General features: G+C 39.9%; 1 protein-coding gene across 9 annotated transcripts in view; it reads left to right on the forward strand.

Annotated features, from left to right (window-relative positions):
* Positions 1-20,593, forward strand: part of MGA (MAX dimerization protein MGA) — a 57,781-nt gene that overhangs the window by 7,190 nt on the left and 29,998 nt on the right. For 7 of the 9 annotated variants that reach the window (XM_041404639.1, XM_041404560.1, XM_041405004.1 and 4 more), the window contains 8 exons: positions 4,275-5,413; positions 10,601-11,531; positions 11,860-11,947; positions 12,093-12,188; positions 15,736-15,864; positions 17,165-17,263; positions 18,329-18,972; positions 19,592-19,949. In XM_041404639.1, coding sequence (XP_041260573.1) covers positions 4,338-5,413; positions 10,601-11,531; positions 11,860-11,947; positions 12,093-12,188; positions 15,736-15,864; positions 17,165-17,263; positions 18,329-18,972; positions 19,592-19,949 — 3,421 coding nt within the window. In that variant the 5' untranslated portion in view covers positions 4,275-4,337. Of the gene's footprint in view, positions 1-100; positions 189-4,274; positions 5,414-10,600; positions 11,532-11,859; positions 11,948-12,092; positions 12,189-15,735; positions 15,865-17,164; positions 17,264-18,328; positions 18,973-19,591; positions 19,950-20,593 lie in introns of those variants that run through there. The other 2 variants (XM_041404826.1, XM_041405090.1) reach the window with 2 other exon arrangements.

The following is a 20,593-nucleotide window of genomic DNA, read 5'->3' on the forward strand; positions in this document are numbered from 1 at the left end:
ACCGGGCCCTGCGCTCGGCGCGGGCACGTGACGGGCAGGCGGGAGGGAGGGGGATGCCGGCCCGCTGCGCGCCTGCGCGCGCTGCGGCGCCATGACGTCAGCACGGTGCGCACGCACGTTGTCCCCAGCTGGCGGACACACGGTCCGCGTGAGAAAGGAAGCGGGAGGCCGCGCGCGCTTCGCGCACGGTAACGACCGGGGAGCGGGGCCGCGCCGGGAGCAGCGGCCGCGTCGCGCGCGAACCCCGCGCGCCTCTGCGCGCGCCCTCCGCCTGCCGCCCGAACTGCGAAAATTGACACCAGGCGCGGGCACGAGGCGGCCGGGCCCGGGCCCGCCGGCCGCGCCCCGGGGCTCGCGCGCCGCCGTCGCTCCCCTTCCCACGGTGCCTCCCGGTGCCCGCCCCGGAGCGCCGTGCGCGGAGCCGCGTCTCGGTCGCCGCGTGGGGAATTGGGTTGGTTTGTTTATTTGAGAAGGACGCTTTCGCGTCTGATTGTCGTGCTGCTTTTGGCGGGTCTTAGTGCGCCGTGTGAGTGGTTTTGGCTGCTGCGCCCCGCTTGGACTCTGCTTCTCAAATACAAGGTCTCTGTGTAGAGAGGGGAAATCTGACACTGTTCAGAACTTCAGCTTCCACAAATACACGTGTTTCCCCTGAAATACTGCATTCGAGTCTATGTGCTGTAATAAAACAGGCTCCTCTGTGTCACCAAATGTAATAAAATATATGAAATTGTTTTCTGGTAACAGACTGTGCTAGTGCTGAAATAACATAGATTTTGATTACTCTAATTGCCCATAATCACATTTTAACCACGCACGTCTTAGACTGACTTGATACTGTGCGTGGTGCTTGTGATAGAAATAGCTACTGCAGTACAACATAAGAACTTTGAGTGTTGGAGAACAGAAACTGTTACTCTGTAGGTCTTTATATGCATAGAACTTCTGCTGAATGCATGCTTGTTGAGCTTTTTTGTAATTTTTTTCCGGTATGTCTTTAGTAAGATAATTTAGGAAATAAATTTAAAGGAGTCAAGTAAATGTAAAGCTGCAGGCATTCTGCATACGTTAAACCAGATCTGAAACCACTTTGATGGTGTGTTTCCTTTATGAGCCAGTAGAGTTTTGGTGCATACTGCACAGCATTAATGTGAACTCACTTTGTAGCTGTACGTTTACTATACATATAAATGTGTTGCATGTGTATATGTAAAGTTAGTTGGTGGAAAATCATGTAGAACTTATGTGGTTCCTTTTTCACCACTCTGTATATCTGAGGTTTATTTCTGTTCTTATAGGTGAATATGAAAACACTTGTTTCTTGGGGATAACCTTTTGCGTTGCTGGGACTTGAGGTGTAATCTGCTGAAAAAGCAGAGCAGTATACTTGAATTCATGTTGTATTCTGGACTCTGTTAAGGGGTCCTCAGTGGGTAGGTGGTTATGGGTATGTTTGTGGGGAAGAATTTCCTCTGCAAAGTTAAACTGAAAACCAGACCTTGTAACTTCACAGGTATCAAAACCTGTGCAGAACAGTTTTGGTTTATTTCCTCCAATCTAAGTCTTACATTGCGTTTTAGAGTGTGATGTGTAAGGGGTAGAAATGGATCTCTCATATTTCCTAGCTGTTAAGGACATTTATCATGTAAATGATAAATGGGGTATAAATTGTCTCTTGAGCTTTGAGGTCATTTGCCACGCGCATGTGACAGCTTGTTAGCACAGAGGGGTTTTTCCTCCTACAGTACCCCAGTCCTAACAAAATAAAGATGTCTTATTAAATATCTAGTTCATTTAAAACTTGTGAATTAAGAGTTAATTCTCTTGAAAGAGATATGGTTGTTTTACAATCCATAGAATTGTAGAATTGTTTTGGTTGGAAGGGACCTTAAGGGACGCCTAGATCCAGCCTTCCTGCCATGGACAGGGAGACCTTCCACTAGACCAGGTTGCTAAAAACCCCATCTCCAGCCTGGTGCTGAACACTTCCAGTGTTGAGGCATCCAAAGTTTCTCTGGGTAACCTGTTTCAGTGCCTAACCACCCTTGTAATAAAGAATTTCTTCCTAACATCCAATCTAAATTTCTGTCTTTCATTTGAAGCCATTTCTCCTTTTTCTATTGCTGCCTTTGTAAAGGTCACTCTCCAGATTTGTTGTAGGTCGTCTTTAGTTGCTGAAAGGCTGCAATTATTATGTCTCCCCAGAGCCTCTTCCAGGCTGTACAATCCAACTCTCTCAGCCTGTCTTCACAGGAGAGGTGTTCTGTCCTTCTCTACATCTTTGTGCCCCGTCTGTAGACTTGCTCCAAAAGGTCTGTGTCCTTCCTGTGCTGGAGACCCCAGAGCTGGATGCAGCACTCCAGGCGGGGTCTCAGCAGAGCAGAGGAGCAGAATCCCATCCCTTGCCCTGCTGGCCATGCTGCCTTGGATGCAACGCAGGATGTAATTGGTTTGCTGGACTGCAAGTGCCATGGGTGGGTTGTGTCCAGCCTCTCACCCACCAGCACCCCCAGCCCTTCTCAGCAGGACTACTCAATTTCTTCGTCCCCCAGCCTGTGGTTGATACTTGGGGTTGCCCCAAGTCAGGTGTATCACTTTGTGCTTGGACTTGTCAAGTCTCTCATCAAGCTTATCCAGGTCCTTTTGGACATTCAGGCAGGTTAGCTTCGCTTACCGTGCCGGTGTGGACCCATGAGGGACCCCACTTGTGAGCTGTTGATAACTACCCTCTGGATGGGACCATTGTTCCAGTTTCCTGTCCACAGAACAGACCACCCATCAGATCCATTTCTCTCCAATTTAGAGGGAAGGACTTTGAGGAGGACTGTTTCAAAGGCTTTATGGCTGTCCGGAGAGATAACATCAGTAACTCTTCCACTGCAGTCACTGTTGTAGAAAGCCGCTGGGTTGGTCGGGCAGGACTTGTTCTTGGTGAAACTGTGCTGGCAAATCACCTTTGTCCTCTGTGCACCTTAACATCGCTTCTAGGAGGATCTGTTCCATGGTCTTCCCAGTCACAGAGGTGTGGTTGACAGGTCATTAGTTCCCAGAATACTACTGTCTACTCTTTTTGAAAAAATGGGTGCAGTATTTCCCTTTTGCAGTCACCTGGGACTTCACCTGACTGCCACAAATTCTTGAATATTAGGGAAAGTGGCTTGGCACATCAGCCAGTTCCCTCAGGACTCTGGGATGCATCTCAGCTTCTGATCTCCACCTCCCACCAACTAGATATTTGATATAAGAATAAATAATTTTTTGTCAGTGTTGTGTTCCACATGCAATAAGGATCAAAATACAAACATCTGGATGTGGAAATAGGATTTCTGTGTTACCAGAAGTGCATATTATAAATTTTCACATAGAAAAATATACAGGATATTTGAAAAATGAACTAGTTTATGATCTTTTGTTACAGTGTTGACATAATCCTTAACCTGGGAGGTAGACACACAGAAGTGGAATTGTGTATATACAGATAAAAGTAACTTCTTTAGTTCCCTAAACAGTGATTATGCTAATCATAACAGTACAAATGTTTTCTTGTTTGGTTTAAATTATTTCCCTAATTGAGAAGATAAAGGAAGCTAAGGCTGCCAATGCTTCGCATTCATCCATTTAATCTTAGCTGCATGGTCTTTTGGGGGTTAGTTTGTGTCTTTTTCCATAGCTTATCCATTTGAAGTATGGTGTCCTTTCTTTTTCTCTCTGCCCTTGACAGTTAGAAATTGCTGGGGCATGTAAGCAAAGAAATTCCAAACACACAAACTTTGACAATTTCAATAAAGAAATTAAGAGAAAATGTTTTTAACTATTCTTTTTTGTTTCCTCCTCTAAATTTTTGACAAGTTGTAGACCTCGGGGAGCTCTTTCTTTCTGGCAGGACTTTTGTCTTTGTGTCATAAATGTGCTATTTGCTCTCCTGAAAACTTTCGCATGTTGTGCTTGATGTTAAGTGAATGATCTGCAGACTAGAGGGAGTGTCTGAAGAAAGTGCTTAGAAATACCAAGCAAAGCAAGGAGTTCTGTTGGGGCAAACCCTGTATGGAAAAGCAATTTAAAGGTGTCATAGCCCCCATGTCTGTAAGGTCAAAATTGTATACACACATGCAAACTTGATTTGTTACACCCTGGTTGTGCTGTTTTATGGTACTGCTTATCTTTTAAGTTTATAATATGGAGAGCTATTGCAAAAAGGATGTCTCATGCTACTTAATTACTTTCTTAGACTGTATTGGAATAATTTTAGTAATAAATGTGTTTTCCTTTTCTTCCAGAATGGTGAACACACATAGAAGATTATCAGAACTCTGTAGAATTGGCATTTGGTTTGAGAGCTTATGAAAGTGCTCATCATGGAGAAACAGCAGATTGTCTTGGCTAGCCGGGACGGTGGGACTGTGTCTGGTGCAGCGCCTGCTTTCTTTGTCATCTTGAAACAACAGCAGGGAAATGGAAAAGCTGACCAGGGAATCCTAGTAGCAAACCGTGATGCTTGTGCTCTCGCCAGCAGTGTATCAACTCCAGTCAAACCCAGAGTCAAGACCTGCCTGCCAGCTGACTGTGTCTCAGGGGGCATCACCGTCACCCTAGATAACAACAGCATGTGGAATGAATTCTACCATCGCAACACAGAGATGATCCTGACGAAGCAGGGCCGGCGGATGTTCCCGTACTGCCGATACTGGATCACAGGGCTGAACTCCAGTCAGAAGTACATCCTAGTCATGGACATATCCCCCGTGGACAACCACCGATACAAATGGAATGGCCGTTGGTGGGAGCCCAGTGGGAAGGCAGAACCACATGTTCTAGGACGAGTGTTTATTCATCCAGAATCCCCTTCCACTGGTCAGTTCTGGATGCACCAGCCAGTGTCCTTCTACAAGCTTAAACTTACCAACAATACCCTGGACCAGGAGGGTCATATAATTCTGCATTCTATGCACCGATATCTGCCACGACTTCACTTGGTGCCTGCAAACAAAGCCACAGAAGTCATTCAGCTGAACGGCCCTGATGTCCATACGTTTACCTTTCCACAGACAGAGTTCTTTGCAGTTACAGCCTACCAGAACATCCAGATTACCCAGCTGAAAATAGATTACAATCCTTTCGCTAAAGGGTTCAGAGATGATGGGCTGAATAGTCGGCCTCAGCGTGATGTGAAACAGAACAACTTAGAACTGGAAGGAGGTGATGTTTTTAGCACTCCTGGCATTTGTGGTCGCCCTGCTGAAGTTGATGCATTAGATGTGCATCAGAGAAGTTTAGATTCCTCATTCATTAGTCAAAATCCATCAGACACTGAGCTGGATAAAGAGTCCTTTAATGCTGAAGGAGACTTCTTGGGTCTCCTGGACAGTGACCTGCCTTCAGGTGTTATGCCAAAGCTAAAACAAGAAGTCTCTGAAAGGTGGGTTAACACTGCATTTTCAGTACAACCGGTGGTTAAGTGGGATGTTTTGTGATTAAATAACTGGATGGTCAGTGTAGAGGCTTGCAGCTAAAGGTTGCATGACCTGAAATGGCAGAACAGTTAGTATTACTAAAAGCTTTTCTTTGCTCAGTCATGGTATCAGTTTTGACTTTCTAAGGTGTCTGGGGAATGCAAGAGTTCAGTATTGTTTTCTGTGTTGCTTTAGTTCCGTTGTTGAGAAGCACTGAGGGATTTCTCTTAACCCTCTTAGCATTTTAGAAGACTAAATTAATTTTTTCAGAGTTTCAGGCAGAGCACATTGCAGTCATCAAAACGCTGCCTTTGCTTTTAGAATTGCTCACCACATTGACATGCTGTCTATCTATAGCTTCAGTTTTCATTAGTGAAAGTGAATGGTGTGTGGGTATTTGGGTTGCATGTGTGTAGGGATTGCTGCAAGGCAGTTGTAATTGGCAGCAAGCCACTGTTTTGTCAATAACTGCTTGGTGTGAATTCTTTTATTCCACAAAGAAGTGTGGGGTAGCCTGCCTGTTGGTAGTCAGTTGCTTCATATTTGCTCTGAGGTGAGGGAAGTACTTCAGAACAACTTGGTTTTTCTAAAGCCAGCCTGGCAAAACCTATTGTTGTACTGCACTTTTGCTTAGTTTTGAAAATCCAAGCAGTAGTGTGGAGCAGTGAATAGCTAATGTCTATGTAGAGATACTTTGAATGAGAAGAAATAATTTTAAAAAACGTAGAGGTTTCTTTTCTGCCATGTTGGTTCATGTCAGTTTGTTAATACCAGGCTTAATCTGCCAAAGATTTAATGACTAAAGCAGCCTTTGTAGACCAGTACTCAAGAAAATTATTTAACTGCAGGATATCAGGATGATGTTAATGGTTAATGGTGAAATTGGAGGTCAGTCCTTATTGGAGAAAAGTTATATTTATGATGTAGTTATACAACTGCAGTGTGTTTTAGAGAGGACAGAGGTTTCCTCTGTTTTTCTGTCTTGCAAGAAGGATCTCTTTGCCTTTTGAGCAACTGAAAAACTTTAAATTATAAAGTTATTCACACTTTGACACTTTATTGAATTTATTCATAGTAATTCTTAAGAGTTCTAGAATTGTTTGGAGATTTAGAGTGCCCAAACCTTTCTTTTGCAATATTTTCATGTGTCGGTCTGTTAGAAAAAAGGTTTTCTAGGCTTTGTTCTCAAAAAATGCTGTTCTAACCCAACTTAAATACTGAAAATACACCTATTACAGAAAATATGGCCTTTTTTTAGTTCCTAAGGGCATGGAGAAAAGTTTAGGTAGGTTTGCATGTTTGAAGTAAAACTCACAAAATAATTGACAGCTTTATTTTGCTTTCATAGTGGTACTCATTTGCCTGGAGAGGGTCACTGAAGCAGATTTGGTTGAGAATTGTTTATTCCCAAGGGATAAAAAATGTTTTAAGGACCCAGGGACCTTCCTTAAAAATAGGTGATGCGAATTGGCAGATATAATTTCTTTTGGTCCAGAGCGTGTTAGATTCCTTCTCTGGTTTTGCCTCCAGGGCAGGTGATCTCTGAAATATGCTGAAACCTGTGCAGACTAGAAAAGACTGCAAAGTTTTTGTTGTCTGGTTTGGAAGCACCTGTCATTGATGAATAAATGTGACCACTGTCCTAGAAGCACTTTACAGCATTGGCCAGCTTTTTGTTATGTTTTTGTAATACGTGTGAAAAAGTCAAATTCTTCACTTGGAAAGAAAAAATTGATCTTATCCAAGAAATGGGAAAACTATCTTCGTAAGTGCTGGAGTTTTCCAGAACATTAGTTCTCCTCCTTTATTCTGATCTGTTCACAGTGTTTCCATGCCATACAGTTGAGTTTCACATGTCAGCTTTCAAGGACAGCACTGAGAGTATGACATTTTTCTTAATCAAACCAAACACATTAATATTTACATATTAATGAACACTGGGAAGTTGTGGTTTTTGTTTGTTTGGGGTATTTTGATGTGTTGTTTTTTGGGGGTTTTTTCCATGTGTTTTTGTTTTGTTTTTTTTTTGTTGGTTTTTTTTTTCATGTGTTTTTTGTTTGTTTTGTTTTTTTTTTGTTTTCGTGGTAGGCAAGCTCTTAGCAGGTAGTACTTGATAGGCACTATCGTGCATTTAGGCAGGGTAGTGATTTCTGCTGAGCTTAGATTTGAGAAGCAAGTTGGGAACTGCTACCTCTCAGATAATCCTCTGCAAAAGAAGTGTGGAGTTCCTAGTGCTGTTGGGGGTGATACTTCCCACCCATACTCAATTCTTCTGACATTTTTGATAATAGCACCATGTAAAAGCTTGCATATATACCTAAGAGTAATTTTAATCCTGAGTTATTAGAGGACTTCAGAAATAAAGGACTGTTTTCTTTATCCAAGGTACTATGTGGGTTTTTTCCTTCTGCTTCTGTGGCCTGATAGTATGTTTAGTTTAATTAGGTGTGTTGTAAAGAAAAAAGTGTTTGAGTTGTGGATACTTCAGTAGAAATGCTTATCCCTGGACGTACTCTGATGTTTAGGCCATGGAACATACAAACTTTACTGGCTCTTAAGTTTTACAGGCTTAGGTACTCCTCCTCCTTTCCGAGGTCTTCTGAATTTCCTCCTTCAAGAATAAAAAATCTGTGGGATTTTTAATGCTCCATTAGTCTTGTTATTCTAATTTAGTTGTCTTGTGCTTAGTCTTGGTAGTTTGAGGTTTTTTGCATTTCTTTTGGGGGAGAAAGGCAAGTGATTATCCTTCAATCCTCTGCCATAGATTGCTAGATTAATTCCACAAGAAATCAGATTCCCCCTCCAACTCCTTCCCAGTATATTTTAAAATGATGTACCAAAAAAAAAATTATATATCATGGTACTTTCAGAAAATGAGCATCTTAATGTTTTTTAATCTGGAAAAAGCCAAAGGGCAGTCTCTCTACCTTTGTTGTTAATTGCAAGGGTGCCAAATAAATTACTTGGGCTATAAGAAAGTTGGTTTAAATATGCACTATTCCATATCATGTAAAGAAAGAGCTTATGCTATTTCACCATTTTTACTTGATCTCGGATTGAAGATTTTGAGAGGACAAACTTCCTTGATTCATCTTTCCACAATTAGAGGAGGAGAAGTTTCTGTGACTGCTTAATGTTGCATGTAACTTCAGAAATTAAGGCCAGATGAAATTGCTTCAGTGCTTAAAAGTAATTTTTTTGTTCTTTGAGAATTTGGTTATTGAATCAAAATTTTAAAACAGGATTTTGTGCAAATTCTTCATCTTCTCATGCATATACATGCATGGGTCATACCTCACTCTTGTCACCACCCGCTTTATGGCTGCATTATCTGGAATAAAACAATATTTGGGTCTAGAAGTTTCAGTTTTACAGCAGGGCTTTTTAGTTCCAGATCCTAAATAGAATCAAATAGAAATTCTGGCCTGCAAGTTTGCTAGGGCTTTTGCCTTTTGATTTTTAAGAATTTTAAAGTAGCAGAGCAGATGAGTCTTAATAATATTCACTTGAATTGTGGATGAGCTGTGCTGAATCAAGCTCTTAGCTTTAGTATTGTGGCAGGATTTTCAGCTGCCAGTAACTTACTAGTAGTCTTTCTTTTATTTCACAGTAACTCACTGACTGAGAAAGGCTTTTTAATCTTACATTTCACATTATTAATTACATGAAAGATAGAAAATTTCTAATAGAAAGCTCATTGTCTGCAGAAAACAGTAGACAAAACAGACTGGTATTCCAGTCTCCTGCTGCCTGCTGTTCCCTCAGAGTCATGTTTTTGCTTTAAGCTTAATGCTGGTTATTTAGTGTCTTTAAGAGTTGAAACAAATTTTCTAGGTAGATTCTCTTTAGATTTTTATATGTAAATATATACATTTGTATCTTGACTGTCAGGTCCCTTTTTAATCCTGCATTGTTTCTTTATAAAAGGAATACTCCCAGCTCCATGTTGTGATTCTTGTGTGTCCCAGCTCATCTCCCTGAAGTATGTCCTCAGTCTACACAAGAAGGAAGCAGCTTCTTCTTCCACTTCTTTTTCTCTTTCTCAGTCCCAGCTGTGGGTTCAACTGGGCTTAGCACTTCTTTAAAGGGGTAGGGATGGATAATATTAATGATAAAATAGACACACACACACACACATATATATATATACACATCCAGTATATGTAAAGCAGTATTTACTCTCTATATAATACATTAGTACTACAATTAAATTATATTTTACTTGAAATTGTTGTCATTAACAAAAAAATGTACTCAATAACATTTTAATAACACAAAGTTGACAGTAATAATTTAATTAAATTATACATAGTGTACCATATAATAAGTGTAAAGGTATTATTGGAATACTATGTGATATGTTGAGTAATTAAGTTCTGACTTTTTTTTCTGAGTTTTATTCTGGATATGAGTTTCTGGCTTCATACCTGAGCAGTTTTGTCTTATGACAAGGAGCCAGGTTGTGATACACTAAAGAAAACTCATGACTGTAGTTCTTTGACTGTGTCTGGCCCTCAAAGAAGCCCATTATGAGCTGCCTGTACTGTTAGTCTTCAGTATCAAATGCATGATATTTTTAATTCTGGTTAAGTTAGGATTCAGACCTAGTGGAAAATGCAGCAGAATTCAGTAGGATATTAGTATTCTGTAAGTGTTCAAACAACAGTTGAATTTAGGAATTGTCTGTATGTGGCTTCAGGGTGTGTTAACTAAAATTTTGGTGCTTTAAGGGCTCACTTGGCTTCTTATTTGCAAGCACAATGGCTTTAGTGTCTTAACGACATACACAACAAACTAAGGCCAGTTCTGAGCGTTTCAAATATGACAGCTTAGCTTGAGTTCACGTTGAGTAAAAGAGGAAAATGTGCAAATGTCACCCTGATATTAGTAGGGAAGGAAGTTGTGCTGCTGCCTTCAGATAAGAAGTTGGATTGTTCTTAATAATGACAATTTCTTGGGGTTTCTTGAGTAGTTCTAAAAATGTACGCTTGTAAATATCAGCTTATTTAGTAGACTTATATCTGGGAGCATTTTAGAAGCTTTTTATATTATAACCTGTAATTATGGGAGGTGGTACAATTTTGGTTTAGCAGATTTGATAAAATAAAAATCTTAAGTTGTATTTTGGTTTTGTCCCCTCTCTCCCACCCCAGTCCCATTGCTAGCAGTTATGAAAGCACTTCCGGTGTGGCATCTCCATTGGACCCAAATGGGCACTTTAATGTAGTCGTTAAAGAGGAGCCAGTAGATGACTATGACTACGACTCAAATATTTGCACACAAGGAATAACTGTGAAACAGGAAGACACAGATGAAGAAACTGATGAATATTCCAACACTGACGATGATGATCCCGTTGTACAAAAACACCTAATGAGACGCCGTGAAACAGACGGACCTGATGGAGAATTCACACCTAGGAAGCGTCTGCTAACCAGTCCTTCAGGTGTTGCCAAAGCAAAAATGTTAAAACTGGATAGTGGTAAGATGCCTGTGGTCTATTTGGAGCCTTGTACAGTCACAAAGAGCACAGTGAAGATATCTGAGCTGCCGCAGACCATGCTTTCCTCTTGCAAGAAGGATAAATCTCCTTTGAATGCAATCCTGGATTCCTTGCCCGTGTGTTTCGAAAATCACAAAGACTCTTGCTCAGGCACAGTCACTGGGCCTGAGGAATTGGTTATGAAGAAAGAATCTCCTGTGAGTAAAATGTCACAGAAATGCTGTTCAATCGGAGAGACCCAGTGGGCTCTATCCAAATTACCTAATTTTAATCTCAGGGGCTCAGTAAGTTGTGACTTTCTGGGTAAAGAGATCTGTGGCAGAAAAAGGCCTGGCATACTGAAGAACCCTATGTCCCTCAAAGGCTCTGGTAGCAATCAAAGCAACCTATCATCAGTTACAAATAAAAGAGGAAGGCCTCGGAAACTGAAAAGTTCCAAGGCTGGTCGACCACCTAAAGGAATAGCGAAAAATGTAGTAGCCAGTAAGAACACTTCTCTGGGACCTGGGAATATCCTTCCAGATGTGAAACCAGACCTTGAAGATGTTGATGGTGTTCTTTTTGTGTCCTTTGCATCAAAGGTAAAACCTCATTGTTGTGGAGTAAAATTCAGAAGCCTTGTAAAGCCTTTGTGCTTACAACTGAAGTAATATTTTCTTTTAAACTGAGTTTGGAGTTTTGTGACCTCTTTCCAAATCTCTTCTTATTTTGGCCCTGTATTCGTAACATGGTGTTACTTCTTGCAGCATAGGAAAAAGTAGAGGGATCTGGAGTTCTGTATAAAGGAATGCATACTTGTTTATGAAACAGTCCCATGTTTCGAATAATTTGGTGATGTTTGATGTGGCCTACTTTGCATCTAAGTGTTTTAAGGTATCATAACTTACTCAAGGTTCTTCATGTATGTAGGAAGCTCTTGACATTAACACTGTTGATAGAGCTGGTGGAGAAGAGTCGCAGAATCTTCAGGCTCCCCTGTTGACTACAAGTGATCCAGGTACTTTTTTTTTTGTGAGTGGCTCTTTCCTGCAATAAGGGAATTTGTAATGACACAAAAAAAAATGAAAAGTGAAAAATTAATTATTAGGTCAGGTTTTTTGCATGGAAAATGTTTTTTATATGTTCTCTTATTTTTTGAGTAGATTGTCAAGCAAGAATACAAATACTGGAAAAGGAGTTGATGGAAGAGCTGAAGACCTTGAGGCATAAACAAGTAATACATCCTAGCCTTCAGGAAGGTAAGTGGTCATGTACATACTAATGAGCCTGATTGATCATTACACTTAGTCATACTCAGCTGATAATTTCCTGCTGGTGCCAATACTGCGTATGCCTGATATGGCTGGGACCTGACTTCTCACCTGCACACGTTTCTGTTGAAAACTAGAAATTGTGGAGATGGCAAAAGGTGACTCCTGAATCTCCAAAAGGAGAGCAGGAGTCTGCATGTTATGTGCCTCTTTGCAGAAGTTGCTGAGCCTTCTGATGTGCCTGTTTTTTAATGACCTAAACCTGATTGAAAGCAGTTAGAGTTGGTTTTACTCCTTTATAAAAGTAGGCATTTCTTGGTGAGTAGAAGAGCTAGAGATCCAGCAACACTTAACCAAGACTACATTTACTTATTTCTATGAGTCCCTGTTCGTCCAGTTCACTAGCCAGTTCACTAGCCATGTTAAAGGGCCAAGCCAAGGTACTTGTAGTTTGTGATCTTCTGTTTATATACAATGTTATCCTGAGGTAGATGGAGGAAAGTCAAGGACCCAGAGTGGAACTTCATGTTCTCTCTTCTGATGATACTGAAAGACTTCAGTGATAGTAGTCCTGAGACCAATGACATTACAGTAGGTATCAGAGCAGGTGATGAAATTATTGATACACATGGAAACATTGTACTGCATACTCCTGAGGTTGTAACCCTGAATGTTTCTAACACATAATAATAATGTAATACTGTAGGGTCTGAGTCTCCAAATGCTGATCTTGGCTCTGATATGAGCTGTTCTGGGCCCTCACAGAACTTCTGTGGTGAAGAACATTGGACTGTCTTGAATAGTTTATGCATCTTGTATGATGAGAACTAGCAATGTTAAGCCATTTTAGGATTTTATTGTGGACCTCCTAGGTGTTACCTTTACCCAAAAAAAGTATAAAATTACAGTGTGTTGGCAACCATGTGGTGCACTGGCAACTACAGCTTTATGAGGGCTGTTTTACTCATGAGATGATCCTGCAACTTGGAACATGTACAACCCACATGCTTTTTCTCAGGCTGAAGTGTGAGGTGCTTCCAAAGGCCTTGGAGCAGTTCACAGATACTACAAAATGGACAAGAAATGTCAAGCATTAGGTTAAGAAAAAGGCATCTGAAGAATTTTGATTTTCTTGAGTGGTTATGACCATCATTTCCAATGTTGGATGATAATCTGCTGAGCATGTTAAATGGTGAAATTGCAGTTCAGCAGTGATGGAATGGACCACAGCTTCTACTTTTTAGAGGGAAGACACAGGAAAACTATTTGCAGCAAGAGCATTACTACAATAGATGCAATCTGATTGGGCTGTGAATTACAATATGAATACTGTTGTTGTTAGACTTCAGCTGCTGCATGTGAACAAGGAACCAGACTTTCTCCAGATTGCCTTTATCTTCCAGATAATTACAGATCTCTTGCCTTACAGACTTGAGATCCTGGAAGGAACAGACATAGCAGTTTTGATGTTAACTCTGGTTTTGATTCTCAGCAGTGTAGTTGAGTAGTTTAAAATTTTATTTGAGATTCGCTGATGAAATGTTGGAGCTGTACCTGAACCCTACAATTGCTCTTGATCTCTGAAGTTAATAACAGGGTGATGGAGGCTGTCTAGATTTTAGAGGCACCAGAATTACAGGAAAATGCTTCAGAAAGAAGGGAATCCAGCTTCAGTGTGTTAAAAGGAAAGCTCCCACTGGGGCACTGCAATGCTATGGGATGCTTCTTTTATCTGAGCTAATTTGAATCCCTGACTATATTCTTGAAAATCGAAGGTACTCTCCTCATGTTACGTGTTTGGGGTTAATCAGCTGCAGCTGATGGAGATGAGGACGTTCTTACAGTTCTGGATTGCTGCTGTTTGTTTACAGCAACTGAAATTTAGCAGTGCTCTGGAAGCGTTAGAAATTTTTAAAAGTAATTGTTCACCTTTGTGTATGGAGGTGTCTTAATTGGCATAATACTTAACTGTTACCATTTGTTCTCCTCTGGCTGCCTGCAGTCATTCCATGTTGCACTTGGGCTCATCCTCTTGGGTTTTGTCTTGGGTGTTTTTTACTTCATGATCCTAAAATTAAAAAACAGATTTTGTGCATGTGTGATGTTCTTATTTTTGTTAAGTGTAAAACAAAGATAGGCTTGTTTTTGCACGTGGCAGAAAGGAGAGTAAAGAAAAATAAACTCGGTACTCTTTCAATTTTATTTGAATAGAAAAAAAGAGAAATGGATGGCATTTTGACACTTGTCAGTCGGCATATTTTTATACAAAACACCAGACTGAATTGTTTCTTATTTTCCTTATGTAGATATGAAAATTACATCTTACTAGATTGTCTGTGATAACAGTATCTGTTTAAATAACCATGCCTGAGATTTGTTTCATGTCAGTTGTTTTCAGGCTGCTAGTAGTCTGGTGCCTGTGTTTCCACTTGTGGACATGAATGTGTACGGCCAGCGCAAGGTTTCTGCTGTGTGTGCAAATATGACTTTGTTTCTTGAGCCTTGTCAAGCCATACATTCTCAGTTTCAAGATGCATACATTTAGTGTACTCATTTCAAACTTGTGGGCAACAGGAGCAACATTTGAAAGTTTCTATAGCTAAAAGTCAAAATAGAAGTTCTCAGCTCCCAGCTGTGAGCTGAATTTTATTGACAGTGGTTTCTTGAATTCAGAGTAACAATATTTCCTGAAAAGGTGCAATATCAATTTTCCTAGCTTTTAATTTTCTCATCACTTCTGTATCTATATTTTTTTCTGCCATTGACAAAAATAGCTTTTATTACCAAGTAAATCTTTCCATTTGAGTATTGGGGGTTGTTAATGTAGGAACTTGTTGATGCTGCCACAAATGTTTCAGTGCCTTTAACGACACAGATTTAGTTTCTTTATAGCCATTTTTCCCCATTTCAGGACCAAATGAGTCCTGAAATTGCTGTTTAAACTCATATTTGTATCATAACAGTCAAACACACATTCTTCAGAGCTAAAATGTGGTTTGTTGTCTCTTATTGCTGTTTGAAGCTGGTGTATGTGTGACATATGTTCTTGCACGAGTTTAGCTCAATATAAAAAGGGATGTGTAAGTACTGCTGGCAGGCTTGGTAACTTAGGGATATGAAATATCAGTCAGCTGGGTTGGGTTCAGAGAGTAACTGTTGCCTTCAAAGATGTAAATGGTGCTGATTTATTCAGAAAAACAGAGGGTTTTATTATGGGATTGATTACAACACTGGCACAGTGGTTAATAAATTTCTGTGAAAACATCAGTAGCAGTCAAAAAAACCGATGAAAAGTAATTCAGTTTTTTTCTCAAATTCCCATTTGTGTAAAATGCTCTTTAATTTATACCTGCTATAAATCCAATGTAAGTAACAGTTATGGCACTAATGCTTTTTTTCAAGTCTCTTAAAATGGTGGGGAAATGCCAGAAAAGCCCATGGTCACTCAACAGTTTATCTTTTAGTGAATATTTTGATTTTCTTTTTCCTAACATCTTGCTTCCTTGAGGTATTTACTGTTGCTTGTTTCTTGTAGTGGGACTGAAGTTGAATTCTGTGGACCCAACAATGAGCATTGACTTGAAATATTTGGGTGTGCAACTTCCTCTTTCCTACTCAAATTGTTCTCTGTGGAGCTATCCAGGTACCAACCCCAATTCTCCAGGTGGGTGGAATATGAATTTTCTGTAATCTCAAGTGTTGCCTTTTTGTTATAATGAAAATGATACTAAAATGACAAAATAGGAGAACTTCTGTAGATCATTTTGTGGTTACTGGGCAAGGAGTCCTGAGTAATTGTGGTTGGATTATTTTGAGGGTTCCTATTTTGTGATGGTTGTGATCCAGTAATGAGATCTGTCTATTTTATACTGATATTTCAAATTGCTCAGAAAAAGATTAAACCATCTGAATTTGTCTGATGTTGCTTACATACCAAACAAAAAACAGTCTTTCACAATATCAGAATTTTCCAGAAGGCCTTGAGATGCCACATGGAGGCTACCCTATAACTTCACAATAATGATTTATTACAAAAGTTGTGACTGATTGTTCTTTTTTAAATTTCCTTGGTATCCAAACAAGTGCATTTCTCATACCGTGCATCATATTGTGACTATGGTTCTCATACCGTTGGTAGGTACTGTTTTCCATAGTGAATGGTGTAGCTTATCTTACATGCTTATCTGTCTTCTGCTTAACTGTTTCTCCCCCTGTAATATTCTGATTATTTATGTCTTTCTTAATCTACTGCTTTTAGTCGCTGGTAGAGGCAGACATTGAATTTCAGATTGCTTACACTGCAGGAGAGGAAGATTCAGTTCAGAAGACCTGAGTCGGCTTAGTGTCCAGTGCAATTTCTAGACTGTGTTAAACAGCCACACAGATCCCTGTTAATGCCTTTGCATCTCTTAGCTCCCACAGCTGATGCATAACTTGACAGAGATGTAACTGTTTGCCTTTTGTGGTCATGCCCCTAACAGATACTCATCTGAATTTGTCAGAGCAGTGAACGTTAAATGAAGTTTCTACAGGTGTTATAAAAGTCATTGGCACAACTGAGGGGAGAGAGTCAAATTGCTCTTCTTGCTGAGTGAGGCTGTAGCATGAGCTCACAACCTGCCTCTTCCATTTTAGCCTGCTAGTTAGTTGATTGGCCCATTAGACTTTGGGAAGCAAAAACTGCTTTTGCTCATTGCTAAGGAGACTAAAACAGAAAATCAAGAAAACACTTTTTGTTTCCTTTTGGTTTTGTTTGTGGGATTGCAAATGCTCAGCCATAGAGCAGAACTCTAGAGGAAACTTGGCCTTTTTGTTAAGTATTCTGTTAATTTAAAAGAAAATAGGAAAAACTTTTTATTTTGCTACTGTTCACCTAGCCCTGAAAAGGAATAAGCAGAGTTTGCTAAGATGCTGATGCTATTAAACTTGGTTCATAAACTGAGGGTAGCTTTCTTCTTTTCCAGATACTGGATTTTCTTTTGTTTCCAGGACAGGAAAGACAAATGATTTCACAAAAATCAAAGGCTGGCGAGGGAAACTTCATGGTGCTTCTAGAAATGAAGGTAAAAATATATCAACATACATAGTTCCAACATGTGGCCATTTTCCTGACCTTTCACAGGCCTTGCTATTTGTGTCTGTCTTAATGTGAGATGTATTTTTTTATATTGAGACTGTTATGATTAAAGAATTTTTTACTACTGGTTCCATAGTCAGAATGGAGATTAATGAGGGAAGAGAGAAACTTTAAATAAAATAAAAATATGTGTTCTGTCCTACATAGAAGGCTTGAGTGAAGATCAAAGCTGTAATAGTCTTGGTTTTGTTTTTGAGTTTTGAGTTCATATAGAAGTATGGTAATACCAGAATTCTGTTGCCTCAGGGACCCTAATTAACCTTAGTAATTTTCATTTATATTGATGTATTTTTAGCTCCAATTAGAGCAGGTATTCCTCACATTTGATTACATTTGATTACTTTGCCATACCTTAAATGGATTATTGAAAATTTGTCAGTGTTTTACTTTAGATTAAATGTTTATATTGTATTGTAAACATCTGTATGTATCTGGAATATTCCAGATATGTTGTGCTATAGAAGGTAGGCCACGTGTTTAGGACAAATAAAGTAATAAAATCTTAAGAGTATGGAGGCGGGAGGGTACTTGTTACTTATGTTGTTTGTCTTCTGGAGTAGCTGGAGTAGCCTCCCGAGAAGTGCCTGTACATCATCATCTGGACATAGAGGATAAATCTTTTATTTCCCTTTGCTTCCACACACAGCCTTTGCTTTTACTTTATTAAACTTCCTTTATATTGACCATGAAGGTTTTTTTGAGCTTACTTTTTAACCCCCCCCATTCTGCTGAGAAGGTGAGCGATAGGGTGGCTTGGCAGGCGCCTGGAGTCCAGCCAAGGCCAATCCACCACAAATACATGTGTAAGATCTCCACAAAAACAGTTGTGCAGGCTGCTGGCTGTATTTCAGAATGGATTATATTTGGTGTGCCTATATTATATACTGTTCTTGTGGAAGAGTGCATTTTTAGAGATGTATTTACCTATCCTGCCGTGTTTGATTATTATAAAATTTAACTCCAGGAGTTAAAGTACTCTCTATTTATTTAGGTGGCAGTTCAGAAGGTTCATTGAAGAATCGCTCAGCGTTCTGTAGTGACAAGCTGGATGAGTACCTGGAAAATGAAGGGAAATTGATGGAAACAAGTATGGGATTCTCTTCTAGCACTCCCACTTCTCCTGTGGTGTATCAGCTTCCCACTAAGAGCACTAGCTATGTTCGAACACTTGACAGTGTTTTAAAGAAGCAGTCCACTGTAATTCCATCAACATCTAACACATTGAAGCCTGTTCCTCCATCATCTACCTCTAGGAAAACAAAGACTCAAACCAGACAGACATCTGCAAACAGTAGAGTAAAATCATCTTACAAACCTATTTTGCCTTCACCTTTTCCTCCAAAGCAGAAACAGAACTCATTAGTGTTAGGAGAAAAGTCTGTTAAGTCTGCTAGCAGTTTGAGTAACCAAGCAGATGGTTTTGTGGTGCCAACTGTGGATGAAAATACGTTTCCAAAACAGATCAGTTTGCGTCAAGCACCACAGCATCACCAAGCGCCTCGTCCACCAGGTTTGTCTAAATCTCAAGTGAAGTTAATGGACTTGGAAGACTGTGCTCTCTGGGATGGGAAACCACGGACCTATATTACAGAGGAGCGAGCAGACATCTCTTTGGTAACCCTCCTTACAGCTCAGGTACATCTGTAATAGTTTCTTTTCTGTACTGTTGCTTTTCTTAATCTGCCCACTTATGGATGTTGCATAGCGGTGCAGAAAATAAGACCAAAGCTTCTAAGGATCATGACAAAGCATGAGATTCCTTTGTAGTATGTCTTTGCAGTGAAACTTGAGGAGTACTGACTTAGCAGTATGAGAAAAAGCTAATTGTGATATTAGGGTATTGATACAAATTATGAATTGTTTAAAATTCTTACCATTAAAATTTGGGTTAAAACAGTTCTTATTCAGTAACTGCATTTCCTTGCTATTTTCATTTTTATGTTTTCAGTTGAGCTAACTGCAAAAAATCCTGGTCATGTAACCTGGTTGTCCCATGATAACTTTTGCTTTCTTCACATCCTGCTTATTACGAGAATGGTTTTTGCTGTCTTCAGTTGCCTCTCAAAAGACTTCAAATCGAAACTGTTTTGTGGGGTTTTTTGGGTTTTTGTGGTATAGAGGAAAAGTTTTTGTACATAAACAATGTAGCTCAAGGGGTTTCATTTCTAAATGAACTTTGAATAGCAGTTTTTGCATATGCTTGATTACATTTTACTAAAATACTCCTCTTACTAAAATTTGAAACTTTTTTTAGGCATCTCTTAAAAGCAAACCTATCCACAAGATAATAAGACGACGAGCACCTCCTTGCAACAACGATTTCTGCCGACTGGGTTGCATATGTGCCAGTCTGGCACTGGAGAAACGTCAGCCTACCCACTGCCGCAGGCCAGACTGCATGTTTGGGTGTACCTGCCTCAAGAGAAGGGTCTTGCTGGTCAAGGGAGGATCAAAACATAAGAAAATGATGAAAAAGGCTGTGCGTGGAAATCTTGTGCTGTTCGGAACACAAGGACAGCAGCAAGAGGATGAAGATGTAGAAGAAGAGGGTGATGGGGAAGAAGAGGAGATAAAGCAGAAGGATAGGAAGAAGAGAAAAAGGGTGGAATACAGTGAGTATTGGTGGAGATTACAATACAGCAAGCCACCAAACTTGGTGGGCATTTTTTCTTAGGACATAGTAGTGATGCCATTTCTAAATCCAGCTTACAGGAAATAACTTTTTTTTTCCTAATTCTTATTTACATGATCAACATTTTGGGCACTGTGTAGTTATTTATTGAATCAAATAGTTGGAGTTTCTTCTTGGTAATTTAAACTCCTGTTCAGCTCTCCAAATGTCTTTAAAGACTATGATGGATATGGGATAATTACTGCTGTCATTGTTGGTAATGTTCACTGTTACAGTGCTGTTATCTTTCCCTGTAGACAAGTCAATATCTAGAGCTGCATTTTCAGTTGCTGTATATAGCTGTAAGAGTTCATGGACTTCCGTGGAAATATGGTTATTTGTGGTAATTTCAGATCTGGCCTAAGGTGTGCTCAGAAAACCAAATTGGTAGAAACTGCCCGTGAATTTACATTTTCAGTTTCTTCCTAACAATATTTTTAGCAATAACTAACACAGAGTATTCTCTGGTGTTCTACTGGAATAAATTAATTCTTCCATATATCTGCACTGTACAGGTCTGGGATTTTTTTTTGTTTGGTTTGGTTTGTTTTATTTTGGGGGGGGGGGGGGGGGGGGGGGGGTGTT

Source organism: Onychostruthus taczanowskii, unplaced genomic scaffold (genome assembly GCF_017590055.1).
Source record: "Onychostruthus taczanowskii isolate IOZ18803 unplaced genomic scaffold, ASM1759005v1 scaffold1, whole genome shotgun sequence".
Taxonomy (NCBI): Eukaryota; Metazoa; Chordata; class Aves; order Passeriformes; family Passeridae; genus Onychostruthus; species Onychostruthus taczanowskii.